The sequence below is a fragment of the Pseudopodoces humilis genome, chromosome 8 (assembly GCF_049639895.1).
Source record: "Pseudopodoces humilis isolate 2021_Gansu_Grassland_sample_001 chromosome 8, ASM4963989v1, whole genome shotgun sequence".
Lineage (NCBI taxonomy): Eukaryota > Metazoa > Chordata > Aves > Passeriformes > Paridae > Pseudopodoces > Pseudopodoces humilis.
In genome coordinates, this window is record NC_142207.1 from 24927353 (window position 1) to 24950706 (window position 23354).

General features: G+C 39.4%; 1 protein-coding gene across 3 annotated transcripts in view; it reads left to right on the forward strand.

The window, feature by feature from the left end:
* The first annotated feature begins 2064 nt into the window (after positions 1-2064).
* Positions 2065-23354, forward strand: part of PARD3B (par-3 family cell polarity regulator beta) — a 393522-nt gene continuing 372232 nt past the window's right edge. For 2 of the 3 annotated variants that reach the window (XM_014249453.2, XM_014249454.2), the window contains exon 1: positions 2066-2222. In XM_014249453.2, the coding sequence (XP_014104928.2) occupies positions 2103-2222 (120 nt within the window). In that variant the 5' untranslated portion in view covers positions 2066-2102. Of the gene's footprint in view, positions 2223-23354 lie in introns of all 3 variants that reach the window. The other variant, XM_014249455.2, reaches the window with a different exon arrangement.

A 23354-nucleotide genomic window follows, 5' to 3' on the forward strand; every position in this document is an offset into this window, starting at 1 on the left:
GAGCAAAGAAAGATGTGAGGAGCTGTTACTCCCTACCCAGGTACCCCTATTGCTCCCTCCTTACAAACACAGTCTACAGAACTGGCTAGGAGTTATACCAAGGCTTCCCTTTTTCTCCTCCTTGATTATTTTTCATGTGAATCACTTTTGTAGCTTATCTGACTTGCTGGTCCTTCTAACGGTTGGCAGGAATACCCATTCAGCATGATGAATGCTCTACATTGGTGCTGACCCACAAGAAACCATTGAGCTCTGCTCTGCTATTGGGAGCCAGCAGTGAGTTGGCTTGGGGCTGAGCTGGCAGGGACACAGTGGTGTGTCTGAAATGGCCATATGGGCTGACTCCAGAGAACCTTCCAGCTGCTCCCAGCACTGTCCTAGCTGCTCTGGAGGTGTTTCCGGCCTACAAGCTGTGCTGCCTTACCCACAGTGTTTTCTGAAGAAACACAAAATTCCTGTTTCTTTGTATTACTTTGTATTTCTTTGATCCTGGAGGGAAAAAGAACTCATTTTTCTATGGTTCAAAGCATATGCAGCACACATTTGTTCACTTACACATGCAAACACACGTACGTACCCAGGGAAAGCAGTTCTATACATGGTTTAATAGATTATTTCCCTGGGATTTGCTCTGAAATGCTGCAGGCTGGTGGCAGACACTTCTGGGTTTGAAAAAGCAAGGATGAGTTGTTTACCACCTGCATCAGTCCCACACACCACTTGTGCCTGTTCCTAAGGAACCAGGATGAAATTTCCTCTTGCTGGAGTTTATGTGGCTCTGTCCTCATCTCATTCCAAAACTTCTCTATTCACTTCAACCTTCAGTTTATGCAGTTCTGGCCCACTTCCACTACAACATCTCTGGTACTGTCATTTGGTTACATCACACAGCACAAGGCTTGGATTGCTTATTTGATTGCTAATGTGAACTGGTGGGGCAGTAATAGTCCCCTTGTGCTGTGTGATGTTGTGCTGTGGTTTAGTGGTATTTTTATACTGCCTTTGCTTTGCAGTGATTTTCAGTAGTACACATCTCTGTGGGTAGATTGATCTGTTATGATTGTGATGGTGTCCAGTATCTGTACTGTGTTGTATGTGGATTAGTGGTAGGTAAGATGCAGGGAGCACTACTTGGCTACCACGTAGTACAGAAAAGTGTACTTTGCAGAATAGCAGGTGTTTGGGGAGTGCTGCAGAGCCTCACATCCCACTGTGCAAGTTGTGTGGCTTTACTGTACCACATCTTGAAGGGTATGGGCTGTCACTGCACTGGAGTCATGGGTTTCTCTGTCTGTTGCTGCATCCTGTAGAGCAGATGTGGTTTTCAGAAGTGCTCGAAGGTCGCTGTGCGGTGCGGCCAGGTGCATGTGAGGTCTCGTGTCAACCTCTGAAGGTCGGGGCGGGCAGCTGTGCGCAGGTGTTTCACAGCTTCGTGGGGCAAGGGCTGTGCTGTGGCCCTGGTCGTTGCACCACGGAGCAGGCTGGGCACAGTTTCTCTCTTAGGTGTATTTTGTGTGCCACAGGGCCTGCTCGACGAGCTAGGGATGCTCTGTGCCTAGCGCGGTCCAGCCCAGCGCTGGCGGGAGGGCTACTCGGCCAGCCGGGCGCACAACTCTCCGTGGCCCGCAGAGCCCCGCGCTCCAGCGCAGCATTTCACGCCGGTGGCTGCCGGCGCAGACCGGGCTGGGTGCTGCGGCGTGGGTGCACGCTGGCCGGCCGCTCCGCGCCGCGCGGCGCCCGGGGAACACGCATCCTCCGGCCGCACGGGACGGGCGCCGCTGCCCGGGGCTCTTACCCGGGGCCCTTTTAAGCCCGGCCCGGCGCTCCGTGCCGCGGGCGAGCGCCGCCGCCGCCCGCGGCCGCCCCGCCCGGCCCGGCCCGGTCCGCGCCTCCCGGAGCGCCGCGCGGGGCGGGGCGGGCACGGCGGAAGGAGAGGCCGCGGCCGGGCCTCGCTGCCGGCGCTGCCCGCGCTCTGAGGCGCAGCCCCGCGGGAGCACCTGCCGCCCGCCCCCGTGGGGCCGCCGGGCCGCACCTGCCGGCGCTGCCGGCCCGCGCCGGGCGCCGTTCGTGGGCGGGCAGGGCGGGCATGGCGGCGCGCTGAGATGAAAGTGACCGTGTGCTTCGGGCGGACCGGCACCGTGGTGCCCTGCAAGGACGGGCAGCTCCGCGTGCGGGACCTGACCCAGCAGGCGCTGCAGCGCTACCGCAAGGCCCAGGAGAAGGTGAGGGGCGGCCGGGCCGTGCGCGGAGCCGGCCCGGGGTGAGAGGCGGTGGGGGGAAGGCCCGGGGCTGGCGCGGGGCCGGCCGGGCTGCAGGGACGCGGAGGGGCGGGTGGGCAGCCGGGCCCTGGGGCCACGGGCACACGGCCCCCCTGCCCGAATGAACCTGGCAGGTACTTTGTGTGAGCAGCTGATGCCGGCGGGCGGGGAGCGTGTCCCGCTCAGCTGCACAGCCAGCATGGCTCTTACTGCTGTGCGCGTTGACAAACTTGAAACAGACAGGAGCGCAACAATAAGTCAGTTTTATTCAAGCTTGTGTTTTCTGGCATCAGCTGCTCGGTGAGGTGCTATCTACATGGGAAGGTGATTTCCTTTACATGAAAGGAGCTCTAAGTTTTTCTTTGGCTGTACCTAATTGAGCATAAAAATATTTTTTCTTTTTTTCTCCAAGAGGCAGGTGCTGAAGGCTAACAGGATACTGTTCAGTATTGATGAAAGGCCTAGTGTTGCAAATACTGCTTTGTGAAAGAGATTCCAGTTATGAGCCCTGAATTAAGGGCTTGCAGGATTGTTCATCTTCCTAAAACGTCTGGGTAAAAAGTCCAGCCAACATCTTATGGGCTCTGTTTTGTGACATGTGCTAGTTAGTTGGGCCCAGGCAACTGTTTGATGTCCTGAATTCAAAACTGGAAGTAAATGCTTGTTCTTGCAGAGTTAGTTTGAAGAAAAACTTGCTACTGATATGTTAAATACATAATGAACAGCTTACACTGCTCTAGGAGAGATTGCTGTGGTCTCCATGTTGGTTCTTCTGAGCAAGTGTCATGCTTCAACCTGCCTTAAGACACATAGAGCTTGACAGATATTTTACGTTAAGAGTCTTTTTTCCTAATGATGCTGTTTGTGTGTAATAACTAAAAAATGTTTATAGAATTCATGCTGCTGTTAGAGTCTACACTCAGTGAGCTCTTTTGCACTGAAGTATAGTTCAGAGTACTAAAATGTGCCTTCAAGGGACAGGCTTTACCAGAAACAGAATTACTTTCAGCTGTGTTGAATTTACAAATTTACAAATTGATTTCAGCTTTTGATTAGTGCTTGTGATGATATTGGAATTAGCCTCATGATGATGGCTTAAAGGTGGCCTACAAAGCCTTTGTATAAGGATTTCAAATCTCTTTCCTCTTCTACTCTTTATTTACTTTTTTTGTCATTCCTTTAGAAAGGAGTAGAAGAGTGCCTGCCTTTCGAGGTGAAGCCCTGACTGTTCTAGAAGGCTCAGTAAGCAATTATAGAATAGAAATTCCAGCGGTGTGAGAAAGCTTCAGATAAATGCCAGACTTAAGGTGTGCTACAGTTCTTAAGAATTTGTAACCAATTTGCTATTAAAGTTGTATCTAAAGAATTTTATTTTTTTATGCCTTGTAATTGTCTCCTATGTTCTTGTATGCCCTTCAGTGTGTGGTCAAAGCCATCAGCCTTCTTTATAGGACAGCCAGAGGCCAGAGTCCATGTTTCTGACCTTGTAGTACATGTTTCTGACCTTATATTTCTTCCTTTGCAAATAAGCTGGTTGTTTTTGCTGTTGTTGGGGTTTGGTTTTGTTTTGTGTTTTTGGCTTATTTCATTACAGAAATGTTGAGTTCCTTATTCTGGGTCATAGCTGGACAAAGTGGGTACAGGCCAGTTTGTTCAAAAATTGCTGATTGCTGAGTAATGGAGCTTCAGGGCTAGAGTTTATACAAGGATGTGTGAAGAGGCAGAGTGGGGGAGCAACCTAAGGACTTGAAAAGCAGAATAGGTTTTCATTCAAGCTGCTAAAGAAAACTTTTATGCCTGGTGCATCCTCTCTCCCTCCCCCGTTCACTGGAAATGTAAACAGTTCTGTTGTAGTGCTTTGATTAGCTGGCTTCCAATCTACAAGGTTTGCAGTGCAACTGGCCAAAAAGATAAATTTCTTCTTATCTTGACAAGCATCATTCAGCATTAGATTGCTTTCCTGGGGGAAAATTTGGGGTTGGTAAAATAGATCATACAGATGTCTCAATTAATTTTATTAGCTTTTGGAGTATTTTTTCTCTGATGTAACGTGATGGATTGGGTGTGTTGCCATCTTCCTTCTCTTCGCTGTTTTTAAAATTAACTTTCTTAAAAAAATGTAAAATTCTACCGGGAATGGGATTATCTCAGGATAATCAGCAGCTAAAATGTGCTGTGAGGTGTGCACATAAACAGGTTTGTGCTAAAGATAACTGAATATTTGTTTTTCTTTTGAAAATATTTAGAATGTTTGGAATACTTTGTGACAGAATGCTGCTCTGTCTGTTGGCATGTTAAGTGTTCTTTTTGTAAGTTTTTTTTCAAGTGTTAAAACCTTTTAAAAGAGTCAAGTGGAAAATTTTATTGTTAAAGTGCCTGAAGTATTTGGAGAGGGAGGGAGAATTGATACAAGGAATATCTTTCATAGTTGTAGAAGGGAAAATGAAAAAAGGTAGCTAGGATACAAACTTCAGGAACTTTTTATTAGTTATGGTACTGTCAAATGTACACAAAAATGTTTGAGAGGCTCTGCATTTTGGAAGTCATCCTGGAAGTCTACTTTTGCTCTTACACTGCAGTCACTTGTCTGGCATAGGGGAAGATACAGGATTAGAGTATTGATTGGTATATATCGTAAAATACTTGAATACATGTACACAAATATTTTTTTTTAATTGGTTTAAGCTACTTCACACTTCTTTATACTTGTAATGAGAGGAAAGTTGATGCAGTAAATTATTAAGTCTCTTGTTTCTGTGAGACTTTTGGTAGATAGCTGAGAACTTGGTGGGTAGTTGTTTATTGTAGCCTCCTGTGTTTCCTTAGCAAATTTGATTTGGTTTCTTGACTGGACTGTGTTGTCAAGATTGGGTCATGAAGGCTTATTTGCCTCAGTTAATGAAGTTGCTTTGTTAACTGAACCGAAACTTTGGGCCAATTTCAGTTGAGAAATCAGAGAGTAATTATTTCTTGATGCTACTGAATTTAGTGGCTTTTAGAGATACTGCAGTAGTTCTGAATGGGCAGATCCTGTCTGATTCACTGGAGGATACAATAACTACCTGATCTTAAGAATTTTGTATTACAGTATAAATTAAGAGATTTCTGTAGTCTAGGATTTTGTGATGTGAATAGTCACAGAAGTTCAAGAAACAGTTGATCAGCTGCTTTGTGAGAATTGTAAATAATTCATAATTTCAGGGACGTCACTGCTGTCTCAGAAAGTGACTTGAGCAGAATGAAGTTTGCTGGAACTCTTGTAACTCAGGATCTGGTCTTGTTGCTGTTTAGTAATGTACATTAAGGCTTCCTGCTGACAGGTAGATACAGTAGGATTAATGATTCCTTATCATTAGCCCAGTCCCTAACTTGATTTTTTTGGTGCCTTGGGGAGCAGTTGTGTGTTATCTGTTGCATTTAGGATTCTTTGCTTGAGTGAGAACAGATGCACTGCAAAAGAGTTGAGTTGCTGTGCCTGATACTGTGTTTTCTCCTCTGTAGCTGTTAAGACATAGCCTTGGATGCAGGACAAGGTACCTTGTTGATTGTTTTCCGGTCAGTTCTTTTTTCCTCCCTCAAGTGTATAAATGAGAGGAAAAAGAGAAGTTCTGTATCAGCATGGGAGGGTTTCATGGGGTTTGTGTAGTCCTGTTGAAAGCAATTCCTTAAAATGCACGTGGAACTAAATGCACTCAAGCTAGATGCACTGTTGTGCTCACATCTGTCCCACAGAACAGAAATGCTGTTCTCCCACATTTGAGGCAACAGCTGAATTACCAGCTTTGCAGTGGAGCCCTTGGCTCAGCTGGAGATCCTTGCTTGCTGTCTCGGAGGGCTTGAATGATGTTGGTACGGAAAGAGATTTCTGCCCAGGGAAATGAAGCTAGCAAAGTGAAATCCACTGTGACTTTTCTTTAAACTGCAGTGAAACTTTTCCGAGGAAAATGTGTGAAGCATCTTGCTGCTCCAGATGTTCGTTATATCTCTGGAGGAGCCGGAGATAGGCAAGTGGTGGTTATCATGTGTGTATTCATTTACTCATGTTTGCATACATTTGCATACAGGCACTTACCTGGATGGCTTGATTGAAGTGACTACTTTGGCTGCCTGCAGTCTTGTTCGTGGAAGCCAGCTGAGTGGGTGGGACATGGAAGTCATGCAGCAAAATTAATAAGCACTGAAATTTGTGGTTTAAAATTTAGGCGCAGTTAAATTCTGGAGTGGCTCACTCTCAACAGCCTTTGTGAGCCTCCTTTGGGAATGCGGGCAGAGACAGTGAAATATTAGTTGCCTTGTTTTCCAGGAACTTGATCTCCACTTGTAACAGGCATTATACTGTGTCTTCCCATTCATGAGAACATACAGAGACCCAGCAGTTAATCCTGGAACGGTGATGTGAATTTTGACTGGCAGTCAGACTGAGCAGGAAGCAGTAGGATAGTAGGTTAATTCAAAAATGTTGTGGTTTTGATTAGAATGAGGAAAAAATGGGTGATTTGGGTTGTATTGATGATTCTTCCCAAATTAGATGGATTTAAAGAGCTAGTACTTCAAGTTGATTGTTTATATAATTTTGTGAGTTCTACTAATAAAATACTTTCTCAGTTTCTTTCTGTTCCTGCTTGCTGACCACATGACAGTTAGTGTTCTGGAATTAGGTATTGTTGTTGTAAATCAGCCAGCAAACAGAAGCAGAACTAAATGTTCTTGTAGTTTCTCTAAATATATTTGGGATAGGGAGAATTTTTTTCTGACTCTAATACTTACAAAAGATGTTTGCAAAACTGGAACTTTTTCAGAAGATATATGTGAAAAGTTTTGAAAGAAGTCCTTTCTATGACTTTTTTTTTCTGTTTTGGGCAAATTTTAAGTATTTAGTCCTTTTTAAATGCACAGTAATAGAGTTGTATTTGTGTGGCACTTGTGCACTTTTGTCTTGGACCTGGTCTCTAGGTTGGGTATTTTTCCCTATCCCTGTTTGTCTTAGTTTATTTTATTTTTTTGCTCTAATAGGGATGGGGTGAATCCATAATCTTTGTTTTACCAAAACAATTCTAAGTTCTATCTTTAAGTACTTTTTTTTCCTAGAAACTATTTTAACTCTTAATTCCCATATTTTTCTTAGTTTGCTTAATCAGCTACACTATGTTAATAAGCTTATACATTGTTTTGGTAACTGATATATTTCAGTGAACAGCTTGATTATCATTTCTACATTCAGCCTTTGGAGTTGTCACTCTGTCACACTGTACTAAAAAATGAGAATATAACTTGATACACTGCTTTCTCATTACTATTGTATGAGTTTGACTAACTGACTCATATATAGGAATTCAGGCTATATGAGTAGAGAAAGTAAAGAAAGTAGAAGGAGACAAGTTATTTCAGAAATTATTGACTTAGAAACCCTAGTGGCAATATTTCTTTGAGACTGGGAGCATCTTTCAAGTAGCAGAACTTTGGGTCCCTTGAAGAATTTTCTGGATCACTTTTACAGTGACCCAGAAAAACTGAGAGTTAAAAAGTGCCTGCCTTTTAATCACTTTTGTGTAAAACTTCTGCTGCTGTGTCGCATCATAGCCACTAGTGCTGAGGTAATTAGATTTTTGGTCAATTTTCAGACTCCTTTTCCTCTTTACCCACAGGTGTTTATAATCTCTACAGAAAAACTGCTGTTGAATTTAGAATTATCATAGAAAATGTCTTCTAGGACATTATGTACTTATGTAACATGAAAAAAAAAAATTATCCCCTTTTTCCTTCTTCTAAGGAGTTGACTGTTCCCAGTAATGGGCTTTTGGCTGAATACTGAGTTACCTGATGCTAACGTCTCTCAGGGGAGCTCAGTTGAAGGGTAGAGCTGGATAGAACTGGTGGAAAATCGATAGACAAAATGAGAATAACCTGTCCTGAAAATACTGCAGGTCAGACTTGACTGTATGTGATAATACCGAGGGTCCATTTTTTTTCTCCCAGATCATATTTATCAAGTTCTAAGTTCTATTCAGCTGTTATTAATAGAGATACACAAAGATTTCTGTAGTAACTGAATGTTAAGTTAGTCATAGGAGGGAACCATTAAAGAGCAGTACAGAGTTCTAAGTAGTGACTGCTTGCTGTTGCTCTTTGCCAAGTTGAAGATGAACTCTGAGTAGACTTGTAGGAATTTGTGAAGAAGGAATTCAAACCTCAAATGGTATTTCTGGCATAGGATGGAACTGGGAGGTGCTTTTGTTTGCTGCATAAAATGCAGGGTTTTTTTGCTTAAGTGTCTGAAAATGGAAGGTTGTGTTCTACTGATATTTTCTGAAAAACATAATGTTTTTAATTTAACAGATACAGTTATTTGGGCATAATGTTTTATGTTGTGTGACTTAACTCTCCTCCTTACTCATAGGTCAGCTGAATTGCAACATACTGTGCCGTCTGGCATCCTGCTACTGAAGCAGCAGATTTCCTCCCCTTTGAGCATAACATTCTTTAGGCTTTCCTAATGATTTGAATGTCAGAACTGCAGCTTTCCTAGGCATGATGACCTATTGCTTCATTATTGTAAACTCCCTCTAACCCCCTATAAACATGCCTGTGTTTCATGCTTAATGAATATGATAACACTGAAGTCTTGAGCAATTAGTATCATTGAAAACAGATTCTGCTTTGTATTTTTCTATTCCATTCTTGAATCTTATGCATAAGGATATACCCATTTTATGTCAGGGAACTGACTGAGCAGAAATGACAGGCTCATGTGAATGGCTTATTGATAGAAATTGTCTTGTAAATTCTACTGAGCTAGACAGTGCCCTGAGTACATTGTTAAACTGAGAAAGGTGCTTCATATGAGAAATTTAGAAAATCACCATGTTACAAGAACTTTCAGGAAAAAAGCCTCTGCAATATTTGTATAATATTGTCATTAATAAAAGCATTTTTTTTTCCCTCAGGTTATATGTTGCTCCGGTAGTTTTGTAAGCCTTCTTATCAGTACTTTATTACTTCCATAGGATTACTTCAATAACTTATTTGTAAAGGAAACTTAGTGTTATAACAAATGACTGTTTGCACTGGATAGGACTTTTTTTGGACTGTTTTCCTCACTGTAAAGAGAAAGTATGTAAGACTTGATTTTGTAAATGTTTGGGGTTTTTTTCCTCTTTACGCCTAATGATTGTGCTAGAGACATCTCCATTAAGGGAACTGTTGTATTTTAACGTAATCAGAATGTCTCTTCCTTTCCAGTGTAAACCTGTAATTGTTACGTCACCACTAAGTACATCTGTTCAGAACTGATGACTTGGCTTTTTTGTGGCAGGTGTCACAGCACTGCTCTGGTGCTTGACTTGCTCTTGAGAATGCTTCTGAGTCGGGAGGTTCCAGACAAGTTGCTCATTGGTTTCACGAGAATGCACTGGCAGCATTTGTTGCCACAGAGACTTACCTCAGTATTTTTCTTTATTGGCTGTTATGTGTATGGAAAAGGAAACTACAGAATGCTTGAATGAACATGTTTCTTATAGCCTCTAACAAGGATACTGTTGGACTGAAGGGTAGATGGGGAGAAAGATGGGTAATTGTACTCGTACAGAGACTGAGAGTTGGAGTTGCAGTCAGTCTCATGAGTAGAAGCTAACAGCTGGCACTGGACTCTCTCTTTTTCCTGGCTAGGGATTTGACCTCAAAGATGAGGCTCCATTGAGCCAAATGATTTTGCAGTACAACTTGTCTGATAGACTGGTTTTCCTATAAACTATAAAATATTATCTATTGGTGAATCATAACACACACCCTCCCTATCATTTTCCTTTACAAAAATGCAATACTATCTCAATCAGTGGAAGAAAATGGATTGCTTAAAGGAGAATTACATGCGATCCCAAGAACAGAGACCTGCATTCCTTGAAAATTGTGTGGCTTTATTTTTTACTTTGACAAATCAGTTTCTCTGCTCATATCTCTTTCCTAGAACCTTAAAAGACATTCACATTTTTGTAGAAGATACCATCTCATTCTCATCAATCCATCAACAGCTGAGTTGGTCTTTATTGGCAAACCTAAACATCTAAATTATAGATTTTCTGAGAGGAGACAAAAAAAACTTTATATAATCATCTCCTTTTTCTTTTGAGTGTCAATGTACAGTTCAGGTAAGAGTAGTTCCAGCTCAAAAGAAGTTAGAATCCAGCAGGTCTATGTTTGGACCTTTGAAGGAGATACAAGTCATAAATCCCTGTGGGTTAATCCTATGTAGATGGTGTGTTTGTTATATACATATCCCATGTATGCGGTGTATTTGTTCTGTATCCAAACCCTGGAGCACCCATTTGTAGACCTTTTTACAATTAAGGGTTATTTCTTATAATTTGAGCATGGCTTTAAGCCTTCTCATTACCCGTTAGAGGTACTGGTAAAATAGCTAAGTGTTTTGACACTTCTCTGAAAGCTGCCATGACAAGGTTCTGTCTGTCCAGTAGTACATGCGTGGTCTGCCTGATCTTCAGGTGATGATCTGCTACAGAAGGGGCTGGTTGAAAAGGTGCTTGTACCTGCTCTGTAGCTTGTTCTCTTGACTGGTGTGCCAGGAGGACAGGCAGACTTCAGTGTGTCTTTATAAATGTTATAAATGTTGATGATGTCCATAATAAAGTAGCTCCCTGTTTGTTTCTCCTCCAACTATATGTTTTGAGGCCATGTAGTCTTTCCTAGCCTTTGTTTATATTTTTGTTAGTCTTGCAATATTGGATGTCATTAATGGTGGTAAGACCAGAATTTCATGGTGAAGATTTGGGAAAATTGCATCATTTTTCCATGTTTTAAGGAGTTTTACTAAGGCTGAATGTAGGCGCCATTCAGTTCATTTCCTGTAGGTCAGGCATTTCTTTATTGAATGCAGTTTGCCTGCTGTGACCTTTGCCCAAAATGATGATGATGATGATTTTTTTTTTTAATCCTCTGTGATACTGATTTGGTAGGTAGTATTTTGAGTCTTAGAAAGCTTTCCACTAACATTCTCTGTTTGCCAATTCTTATTTCTGAGCACAAGCCAGAAGTGAAACAGACTATGAATTTAAAGCTCTAAAGACTTTGCTCTTATTGGAAATGTAGGCTGCAGGCTGCTTTGGATACAGACCTTTTGTAAGTGATGAGTTTCATGAGCAAAGACGATAGAAAGTGACCTGGAACTCTGCCTAGCTAACTTCTTCCTCCAGAGCTTGTCAGAATTCCATGTGCTACTCCTGCCTGCTGGTCAGTTGCAGAACACCCTTCCTATGGATTCCTGCTATTATAATGCTCTCTTTTCCTGCTGCAACCTTTTCTATAAGGATTTCTTCATTATTTCTGTAAGGTTTTTGATGGAGAAGTTTCATCTCAGAGGTTTTTTTTTTGATCAGTCCTAGCTGTTAAACACCACAAGGGCAGGTCAGAAATACAATGGTGCACAAGTAAGGTAAGCAATAGGGAAAGCTACTTGTGACAATGTATCTGTAGCTCTTCTAGAAATAGAAGTAATTCAGCGGTTCTGCAAATCTGACCAAGGCAATGTTGCTTTTTGCAGAAGTTTAAGTCTAGAATGGCTCATTGTACCCTTTCTCTTTTACCAGTTGTGCAATGAAAACTGTGCGTCACTCTATCCTGGGCGAAACCAAGTGACTTCCTCTAACTTGTGTCATGCTTAATCATCAGTAAATTGGGTGATGGTGCTGCATCTCACCTGTACATTTTTTTAAACTGAAACAGCATCTGCTTTTTAAATAAATAGTCCCAAAGTCTTCCGTTCCCTGCTTAAGTTATTTTTCTAAAAAGTTTTATGTGGGTTAGTGTCACTGTAGACAGGTTAGTCTACATGAAAGCCTGTATGGAAACCAGAAGTCATACAGGATTTTTTTTTTGCTGAGTAAAGATTCCAGAGGACTTGCTTTTAGAAAAAAAGTGCAGTATTTGTTAAGATTTCAGGGGAAAAAATGAGGCAAATATAATATACATCAATCAAATGTTTATATATTGTGAACTCTGTGAATACTGTTTGCCTCCAAATCACATCCCTTCTACTCAGACTGAGTTAAAAAGTTATTTGCTGTAACAATGATTTTTGTTAAGGTATAATGATTTTTTTTTTAAAAAATGAAATAATTGGCTGCAGTAGGGAGTTGTCAGCAATCTATTAGATTCTTTTTACAAGGTAGTTTATTTCATACCGTGTATGAGTTAATTTGTGGAAATATCTGGTCTGTTCTAGTGTGTAAAAAATGTAGCATACTTTGCTTTGACTTTGAAAATTGTATTTTCTTTAGGTTATTCATTCTACTGAGATTTCTATAGAAATTCTGTATTTTTCTCTAGGTTACCCCCTCGGTCCTCCCCATTCTATAGAATAGGTTACAACAGTGTACTAATATATAAAATTTGTTTAATTTGCATATTTTTCAAAAGCCTGTTTCTCACTGTTGCTTTTTGTAACACATGTATTTTTTTTAGTAATGTTGGAAATTTGACTGTCCTCTTCTGTTACTGTTACGCCTCTCAACCTGTTCTTTGTCTGCTCAAAGAATAGAACATTGGAGAAGTGATTACTTTTTTCAGTTGAATTTTCCCATATCTTGTGTAGGGGGGAAAGATTTGCTGAAATTTTTCAAGGACTGATGGTAGTTAGCATGCTCAGCCCCTACAGAATTAGGCTTATTTGAAAAACCAAGCTGCTTCCAATTCACAGTTAATTTTCCCCTGCTGGCTGTAATAAATGTATCCTGAACAAATGTTTCAGGAGTTCCTAGCATTGTAAGCTACAAAAAGAAAACCCCCTGAAGAGCTGGAAACCTGACATAGTTGTTTTGGGTGACAGAAAGGAGAAGGTTCATTGACATTTCAACACTGTGCATAAAGACCAGCATTTGTATAGTAGTAGTCATGATGTGTTGTTTAGAAAAGGAAGATGCATTTTTTTGTGGAAAAAAAGTACGTGTGTGTGAAAAAAATAATTTAAGGTTGGTGTCTGTCAATGATAAATTACGACTCTTTGTCATAATAACTCTTGCCTCCTGTGTGAGGCAAGAAGATCTGCACATAAAAATCCAGAGAAGTCTTTTGTATTAGTGTTTCAGGAGCAGTGATTTGGATAGCTCTCATTCAGCTGCTGGCTGATGGGAGGTACTACCTTTACCTAAAAAGCCCCCATGGAAACCAGTTCACTGACTTAGTGAAGAACAAAATCAAGAATTAAATTTTGCCCTAAAAACTCATCAAATCTTATAAATGCTTAGAAGAACACTCATGACCTGTGCTTTTTAAATATATTATTTCTAAGGGTATTTTGCTCCTTGTGATTATTGTATTCAAGTCACTTTTTCAAACTGTCAACAGAACGGAATTGCTCTAAATGCTTCTTTTCACATACTTCCGCTTGGAGTAAAATGGATCAGAGTATGCCAGTGCTGGTCCCTTAATCCCTGAGTCTGGAAAATGTTGGTTTAGGTAGTTTTCCATTGAAATGGAATTTTTTGTGTTGTGGGGGAGTAATTGCTGCAAATGAGAATGTGAGAGGACTAGATGGTTTGTGTTTGTAGATTCAGGGTGCTTTTTTCTTATTAGGTCCTTCATGTATTATTAAAAATGTAATGTTAAAGCTGGACTGCATTGTCCCAGGTCACTCACTGGTAGCTGTGCTTGCAGTGTGATTTTTTTGTTGTTGTTGTTGTTTATTTTTCTGCAACAGTATTCACTACCGTTTAACTCTGAATAGTGCCTGAATACATACTTCGGTTGTTTTTATTTATGTGTCAGGAATTTTGCATCATATTTTTTCTTGTCTGGCATAACAAAATAATATATTAATTGCTGTCATCATTTTATTAAATAAGCCGTATTCAAAGACACTAGGAAAACATTAGATAGATTTTTTTTTTTTTTTGGTAGCTTCTTATTTTCCAAATATAAAGTACATCTGGCAGTATGCACACATTGTTTGTCCTGGTATAACACAACTGTCTTTGAATGCAGTGAAAGCGGAGGAGTCTGGCTTATTGTTCATAGTGCAGTTTGTTAATGGCTGTAGATGGGAAATGAGCATCTCACTAAATGGAAGTCTTGGTCAACCTCTGACTCTTGCCTTAAGGCTTTGAGAATAGACAATATAAAAAAAAAAACCCCATCTTATTTCCAGATGGCTGAATGCTTGATGTGTCTTTATGTTTAGCTGTCATTCAAATGTGAATGCTGTGGTGATTATAAGTGTCTTCCATTTTTCTGGTTTGAAATGATCCCTTTTATGCATTGTGTATTTAGAGATTAACTATTTGGCTTATCAGTATGAAAAACCCCAACTTGATCATGTAGCAAAATCTAGGATGCTGGTGTTCATAAGCAGGATCAATAGTGCAGGTCTTAGTTCCACATGCCATGGTGCAGACCAAAGTAGTTTTGAAATAGATTGTAGTGGACTGCTAATGTTCTGCAAAATGTTGTTTCAGTTTTGAAACATCTTGTTTATGATAAATTTTATGCTAGTGGTTTTTGTCAGTGAAATAATACTTTAATGGAATCTGGGAAGAAAGTTTGATGAAGGAGGCTTTGTGGGATGGAGTTTCTTTTAACTGGGAAGAAAAAAGCTAGATTTAACTTTTAAATGGTGACTTTGAATCATGTATTTTTGTGATGGTTGAGTTCATATTGAAAGGTACAAGCTCCAGTTCAATGATCAAACTGTTAAATACTGTTTTAAGCTGAAGCACACTTAATGAATTTTCAGGCTGTTTTTCTTGGGGGTCTTCTGTGTGCTTTTGTTTTTGAGCCTAATGTCATAGTGTAAGAGATAGCTTTAATAATGCAGCCAAAGCTGTTGCAGGTTCTGTAGGAGTCCAAATCACTTACTTTGTGACCATTAGACCAGTAAATTCTGATGTTATAATTTTTTTCTGTTAACTGACAACGGCAGTGTCCTTTGTTAGTAACCATTTAAAGAAGAGAATGAACTGGTTTCCTTTTCAGGCACTGCATATAGTGATAAAATTTAGTGGAAGTAGATCAAATTACTTGGCTGAAAAGCCTTCAGCAACTTGTCAGGGACCGGCTCTCTACTTGTTTTTGTGTGTGAGAGTTAGGAACCAGATCCGATCATCGCTTACTGAGAAGGGAACTGTTATTCTGCAGGTCCTATTGACAGTGCATTGTGCTAAAATGTTCCTGTAACACGGTTAGGGTCGAGCGTTCTTGTGAATAATGGCTGTGTTATGTCCACTTAGCTGTAGGTATTTTCAGTAAATCTTTGTTTAATTTTCTTTCTTATTTTTGTTGGTGCTTAAGCATGATGTAATATGTGGAGCTAATGTGTGTGGGTACAGATCTGGAGCCCAAAGAGAAGAAATGAGGTAGCTCATGGAAAAGTAAATTGGACTCATTTGTATCAGTGATGGATGGCATCAAGCTGCAAATTAAAATGAAGGTTGTAATGGGATCTCAGAACTGATGGAAAATATAGGCAAATACAGCATTTAAACAAGTTTGTTTATCAGCTGTTTTCATATTTACTTTATTGTGGGGTTGTACTGGCTGGATTAAGGTTGTGTAAGGAGGTTTTTTTTTCCATGTGGCCCCTTTCAACCTGAGGGTTGGACAAAGTTGCTACCAAACAGTAATTGGAACGTGTGCCTCAGGTGTCATTTTTCACATTTGGGCTAAATGTTGTACTTGACTTACTTAGACCTACCTGTCTGTTAGTTGTTTTGCAGTGACTCTGATGCTGCCTTCTTTTTCCCTCTGAAATCTGTGAAGATATTTCTTCCCAACTCTTCTGTGATTCTGTTTTCCTGAAGACACTTGGAATAGCAGAAGAAATCAGCCCTTTGGGATAAAGGCAGGGCCAACCGTTATGCACATTAGTAGTATTAAATTTCAATGAAAAAGTGGATAATATCAGTCTCTTCACTGTTTTTTATTTGGCCAAAATTCATTTTGTGTGTTGAGGTTAGGCATCAAGTTTTGATGATGTATTAATTCTGGCGTGTTCTCTGTTTCAGTCAGGTGAAGGTGGAAATTGTTCTCAGGAGCCTTGTTTGGGTTTCATCCAGTTCCATCACTTGGCTTTGGCAATGTGTTTAAAGGTAGAGGTTGTTTCAGCTGTTCACTGGGTATATTTGCTGTATCTTGGAAGTCAAATACTAAAACTTACCCACATTGTACTGTGATGATATAAATTTTTATTAATATAGCACGGAATATTGCAGGTTATAGAATAATCCCCACAGTGTATAAGCTGCTAAATATTTGTATTTCTTTTTAAACTTCTTGATTATTTTCTTTCAAACAATAGCCAGAACCAGTGAAGCTGACTAGGCTTTATGGAATGAGGTAGTGCTTTACTGTTAGTTGTGCCTTCAAAATATTACTGACCCAGTTGTTTTTTTCCTCCTGAGAAGTAAAGGGAGGAGAGAAACTGGTTAATTTTGTATTTCACATGAGAACAAAATAGGTTACAGCATCATCTAGTACAGACCTGCAAACCTTGCTCCAACACCTGTATGGGTAAAACCCTTTGTTTCCCTCCCAGCCGAGCCAATTTTGAGTCTATTACTTGCCACCACCACCATAGTACTTTCCACTTTTCCTTTTTTTTTTTTTTTTCCTTTTTGTTTTCATTTGTAATGAACTTACTTCTGCCTCAAAGGGACTCTTCTTACATCTTCAAATGCTTCTAATGCTTTGGTTATTTAAAACTACCCTGGCTGTCTCAGCATCTTTATAGCACTGGGTGTGTGATTGTCCCTTATGGCTTGATTTTGGAGCACAGTCACTGAATGTACTGTGAAAGGTCATGTATTTTCTCTGAGTGAGGAAAGAGACCCCAGGTCTCTTTAACTCCTCTTTAACTCCTCTCTAAGGGGAGCAATGAGCTGTGCCTACTAGGAGGTGTTCAGAGAGCATGGAGAAAGTTCATTAAGGTTGTTACAGGCAGTGGGACCAGTGAGAATTGGTGGCATTTCTGAAATTCACTAGTTTGGATGTGTGAGAAGGGAATGGTGGTCTGGGCTCTGACTTGCTCTGACTCCTACTGACACTACAAATCTGACAGTCTTTGGCAAAATTCCCAATCTCGGGTTGGTGATTGACTCATGTAGGAAATAGGGTGGTACTGCAGCAGAAAAGTCTTGCTGTTCTCTAAGGAATTCCAAAAAATATCTGATGGCTTTCTGTGAGGAATTAAGGAAATACTTCTATAATTTAGTATGATTTTTTTTTTTTCCTTAGTTGAGCTTTGTTTAAAGCTCAGTTTGTGTTAAAGTTTGACAGGATTCCAGCATGCTTGGTCTGCATTGTCTTACAGGCATTTGTATTCAGTTTTGTTTAGAGTCTTGTGTTACTCAATCACATCTTTGAAGCTCCCAGCTGCTTCTGATAAGCAGTCCTGTGTCAGCTGCAAATGCATTAATCACTTTATCAAAGAAAGGCCCAACAGTTGTAAATAAAACAATCTTAGATGGTTTCTAGATGCAGGGCTGATGTGCTGGCTGCCCTTGGAGATATGAACCATTTATCATGTTTTGTTGAAGATCTGGTATCCTTCAGTGCTGAGTTTCTTACAAACTTGAGTTGTGTTAATTTGCAGCCAGCCTCGTTTTTATCTGTAGCTATACTGAATGATTTGAATTTAAGGCATCCTTAGTTTTTATTGGCAAAATAACAGCATTGTTCACTCACTTAACCTGGACTTTACTTTTGAAGTACATTACTCTTATACATGCATTTCTTACTTTCTTAAGTTTTTCCCCTTCTCATTTCTATGTGAAAGATCTATGACAGTTTGAAGGAGTGGCTTTATACTACTATGGAGAGTCTGCCCACTTAATTTTGGATTTTAAGAAATCATGGCTGTGGTCCTTAGCCCCCGCAGTGTCACCTTTAGGAAATCAAACAAAAAGCCACTCAATGCAAATTAATTACTTGCCAGCTGCCTGGAGCTGGATAGCAGTTTGCTTATTAGCATAACAATACAACTCTGAATATTGCAGATAATATTTGACATGGAGGACTTGGGATATGAAAGGTAAGCCTTAAAATCTTGCAGGTTTATTTAGAGATGTTTTGTTCTGGAACTTTTGTGCTAATTTGCACAAGGTTGAGTGTTTTGTGTTTCCACATTGTTGAAGCAGTCTAATATTATGGACTTGAAAAGCTAAAGGATATTCTTAGTTTATAACTGAAGATCAGTTTACACTTATATTCTTACATTGGTGTAGTTAACTTGGATTCAGTGCCTGCCATACAGCGTGCTCCAGCTTTAACTGAGGCTTTGAGGGGGAAATTTTGGCTGGTTGTTACAAGTGCAGTGTGTAGACCTCTGTTTAAATGTGTATCTCCAGCTTTCTTTGTAAAACTGAAACAGGCATACTTGGTCTTCACTGAAATGGTCTTCTTAAATGTTTCACTATAATGTAAAGGTGGGCTATGTGATCATCTCCTAATGTATTCTCTACATCTTATTTTATTCAGGTGATATTCAGACAGCCATATTCAGAAAGTGGTTTTTCATTCAGATTCAGTATAAAATCAGAATGCTCTTATTTTTGGAGGGTTCCAGTGCTGCAAATCAAGTAAAAGTTCAAGTGTTAGTTGAAATAATCTGGGTCATTTTAGGTTTATATATCTGTGCTCTGACAAATAGAGAATTCCATGATAGGGAGATAGAAGCAACTTTTTCTGTTTTCCTTCTCAGACTGAATATGGGAGATAGGTATTTTTTCCCCCTGCATATTCAAACCGTGTCTTCTTTCTCCTTTCTGATTACAGTGAAGTACCTTCCTTGCCTTGTGAAAAATGAAGACTTTATTATTAGTATATAGTCCTGGTAATTTCTTAAAACACAATTATTTAAAGATAGCTGAAGGACAAGGAATCTTCTAGTCCCTCTTTGCCAGCACTGTCCCTTGAGAGCCAGAAGCGACTTGCTGTCCGTCCTTCTGCTGTGACCTACAGTATGCAAGTGTTGAGTGGCTCAAGTGGAAGAGTTGGTTTATAGCCTATGTGAAGAACTTTCACTGTCTTACTATTCTGTGGTCTGTCTACCAGGATCTCAGGCCAGGGTCTTTATCTTCAAATGTGAGCTGGGACTTTTTTAAACAGTTGAAACTGTGTGTATAACCTGTGTGCTGAGTTCCTTGTAGCCCACATCTTCACTGTGAGAGCTCTCTGATGTCTAAGCCCATCTTGCTGTAATAAGGTGGCTCTTACAACCAGTCACTGTTTGAGTGTCTGTCTTCCCAAGTAAAACAGAATGTGTTAACTGTACATGAAAATTAATCAGAGAAGGAAAAAAAGTGCAAGAAAGTTTCATATCTCCAAAATGAAGTTTGGTATATGGTGGAGTGCAGGGAACAGGTGAAGACAGAAAGCAGTGATCATGAGTCCTTGCTGTTGTGTTCTGATTACTAGTCATGGAAATACTGGGTCCTGTTAATTTCTCAGAGCACAATTATTTGAAGACGGCTAAAGGTCAAGAAATATTTTAGGTCCCTCTGGTGACTAGGGATTGATTAATGGTATTTTGGACCATTTAGCATGTCAAAGATAAAGCTGATGGTGAGCTGTATTTGTGCTGTGTTAGGCCTCATTCCAAAGACTAAAAAGAAGCTCTGCTTTTTGGTTGTTCATTGTGCCTGGAAAAAGCAAGAGAAAATTTTTTTCTGCTTTTTTTGGGATAGTTAACAGATTGTTTCAGTCACAAATCTGTGGTAGTCCAGGGTCTATTTTATGCCCTTCCTGTCCTTAAAGGCCATCAAGGCAGTGTGACCAGACTGTGCAAAAACTGCAAGTGTACTGAGATAAACCCAACCGTTCTGACAAAGATGAATGTTTCTCTATTGACCTGATCTGATTAGTTCCTCTTTTGGCATCTGGTTTTTTGCACCTTCAAAGACAGAAACTTTTAAAATTATATATTTAAAGTGATCTTATGTAAGTTACTGTTTTTTCAGAACTCCTTTTTTACTTTATACCTTTTGGCTATATTACATCTAATCATGATTTGAAAAAAGAAGTGCTTGAGGGAAGAATACGTTTTCCACAACTAGTATTGTGAGATAAAATGAATGAATCTGGACAAAAATTTAGTATGTGTGAAAATACATAGAATGAGATTTAGTTTTTTAAATAGCTTGTTTACAGGGAATAGTTTCCTCTACTACAGTTTGAAAAGAGGTCCTTCTAAAGAGTAGGAGAAATTGTGTTGGTTTGGAGAAAATAATCTTTAATTCACCTTATATTTGAATATTTAATCTGTTCTTTTTAAGAGGAGAGAAATTTCTTATGTGTTATTTTACTGTGTAAAGAAAACTTGGTAACTTATCTCAAAAAAATATCAAAATGTGTGCTTTAGTCAGAAGCAAAGCATCATGGGTATAACAACTTAGACTGGTGTTACTTCTTGTGATCATGTTTTGGCATGAGGTTTGAAAGCTTGTTAGACCTGCTAAATTTATTGTGAAAAGCGAAGAACCTTGTCTTCCATGTACTCACAACTTTCCTTGGAATGAACTTCTTTCTGTTTGCTATCACCCCCCAGTTAAGGTAAAATTTCTCTCTGAAGATCCTTTCTTGTGCTGATTTGTTTTTATAGTACTTTATTTCATTTGGAGGACAGATTAGGAGGCATCCCTTACAGTCACCTTTCTAAGACTATTTCTGCTGTATGGCCTTCTGTGTTTTCTGTAGTTTTATTTCTGGATGCTTAAAAGCATTTTCTTTCTGAGCAGACTACCTTGTCCTTTGCCCTTACCTCAGCTTTAATTTCTGTCTTTGAGCTCACTGAGTATAGATCTTTCTTTAATATTAATAACTTGAGAGAATGTGTGTCACTCCAGCTAGTAGAAGGCTGTAAAGAAGTTTTATCTTCTCTCTAGCATCTTACAACATTTTCACTTCTAATGCAAGCGGAGTCAGAGTTTTGGTGAAGGAGAACAATAGCACTATGAAATACACAAGGAATTTTTTTACTATCTCACTGTATTGTAGCATGTTTCTCTTCCTTGTGTTATCTTAAAGATTTCTGCTGCTTTTGAATTTCTAACTGGAAAGGGTTAAAAATGTGTTGGTTAATGTTATGCTATAAAGACAGTGTAATTAATTAGATGGTGAAAATTAATTTTTTCAACAGTGAGACCTAGAAATATGAGCTTGTAACATCCTCTGTTATGTGCAATGTAAACTAAACTCCGGAAGCTTCCTGAGCAGTGAAACCTAAATATTGCTTTTTCTCCATTTTTTGAATTTTATGAAAAGAAGAGCCAATTTGTGTTCAGTTACAGGTGTGTGCGTGTGTAAATACACATATGTGTGTATGGAGTATACTCATGTATTTTGTATAGGGAGGCTTATTCAGATCAGGTCTGTGCCAGGAACTTCTGTATTCAGTAATGTCTGGAACAGGCTTAATTTTTGCAGGTAGCTGTTCATCTTTTATTTTTACAGAAACTTCTTGTGGCTCCTTTTATTCCATAAAGCTGTTATGTCTGTAACCTACAATATTATATGCAATGATACAATTCTACATTCATGCATATGAAGAGAGTAGGAGTGGTGGTTGTTTACCTGCTGTATGGACAGGGTGTGATGCATATTGGGGTTGTTTGGATTTTTTCTTGGGGCTTCTTTTAGGTTGTACAAGGACATCAATGTACATATGTTGTGTTGTTGCTGACCTCTAACTGTTCAGCTCCAGATTGTGATAGTCTATTGTGTGCAAACATCTGTTTTGTGATCAACTCTTGATTTGGGAAACTGTATTCATAGTGCTGTAGAAACAGAGCCCCACCTCTACTACAACTGAAGATGGCAGCCCTGTTGGTGGCAGTTGAGATGGAGTTTAAATAAAGTACCACTTCAGGCTTGTTTGGAGGTGCTTTTGGTAAGCAAACCAAAAATGCTTAAGGCAGATCTAATTCAGTGGTAAACTTTGAGAAGGATTTAGAGATGAAGCTTGAGGCTGTGACCAATCTCATCCGTATGTTCCTCTCCAAGTTGCTTTTTGTGCTCTCTTCCCCAAGTTGTGGTCTGAGAGTAATACTTATTGCTGTTTGGCTGTGCATGATGATACATTGTGTAGCCTTAAAATGCTTATAGAATTCATTAAATTCTACTTAATATATTGAGGTAATGCATCACATTGCAATTTATAATCTAAAAATGATTAAGTGATAGAATACCTCTTTTGCTGAGCTTAACCTAAAATATCCATTTATGAGAAAATGGTTTATGATTATGGGATTTTTAATTTTACTTTTACACTGTCTAAATGACAGAAAACAATGTGGCCAGAGGCCACACCTTCCCCCAAGTTTGACCTACCATTTATTCCGTTGTTGTGTATGTGGAACAGGCATATATGATTTCCATTTGTATGCTGTATTTCATTGAAGCCTGTTTGCTCTAGTGAAACACCGATGTGGAGGCACTTCAGAAATATCAGCATGAATAAGTCAGTCCTATTTCTGATTTTTTTTTTAGTGCATCCTATTGTTACTATATTAAATTAAGAATTCCAATATAGGGTTGGCTATTAATTTTATGCGTTCCACACAGTGGAACAGAATACAGCATCAAACAATAATTAATCGTGAAATCCTTAAGTGGTGGTGTTTATTTTATTGATGATCAGCTGAAACGTCTTTAAGTTAGGATTCTCCTTAACAGTCTGAAATACCCAATGTGGACTGTAACATTTGTTAGGTATGTTGCTTAGTTTTCAGGAAAGAGACTGATACATTTTTAGGTGAGTTGGGAACAAAAAGAATCAAGAATGCTCTCCAACTTTTTCATACATTAAAAATGTGAATCTATAGATTTATGTAAAAACCTAACAATAAAGGTGAATGCTTTAATTATAGATTGATTGGTATGTTGACTGAAAATAAATGCATAGAAAAATTCTTGAACCCGTTTTAGACTATTTGAACAGTGGTGTTTTGTATTAGGTGGCAACAACTAAGTCAGGATTCTGTAACAACATGAATGGCAAGCCCATTTTTTTAAATTTATGTCACTTCTCTGCCTACATTGCACTTGTGCATTCATGTGACCTGGCTTTAATTTAACATTTGGTAAATATTTGCATAGTAA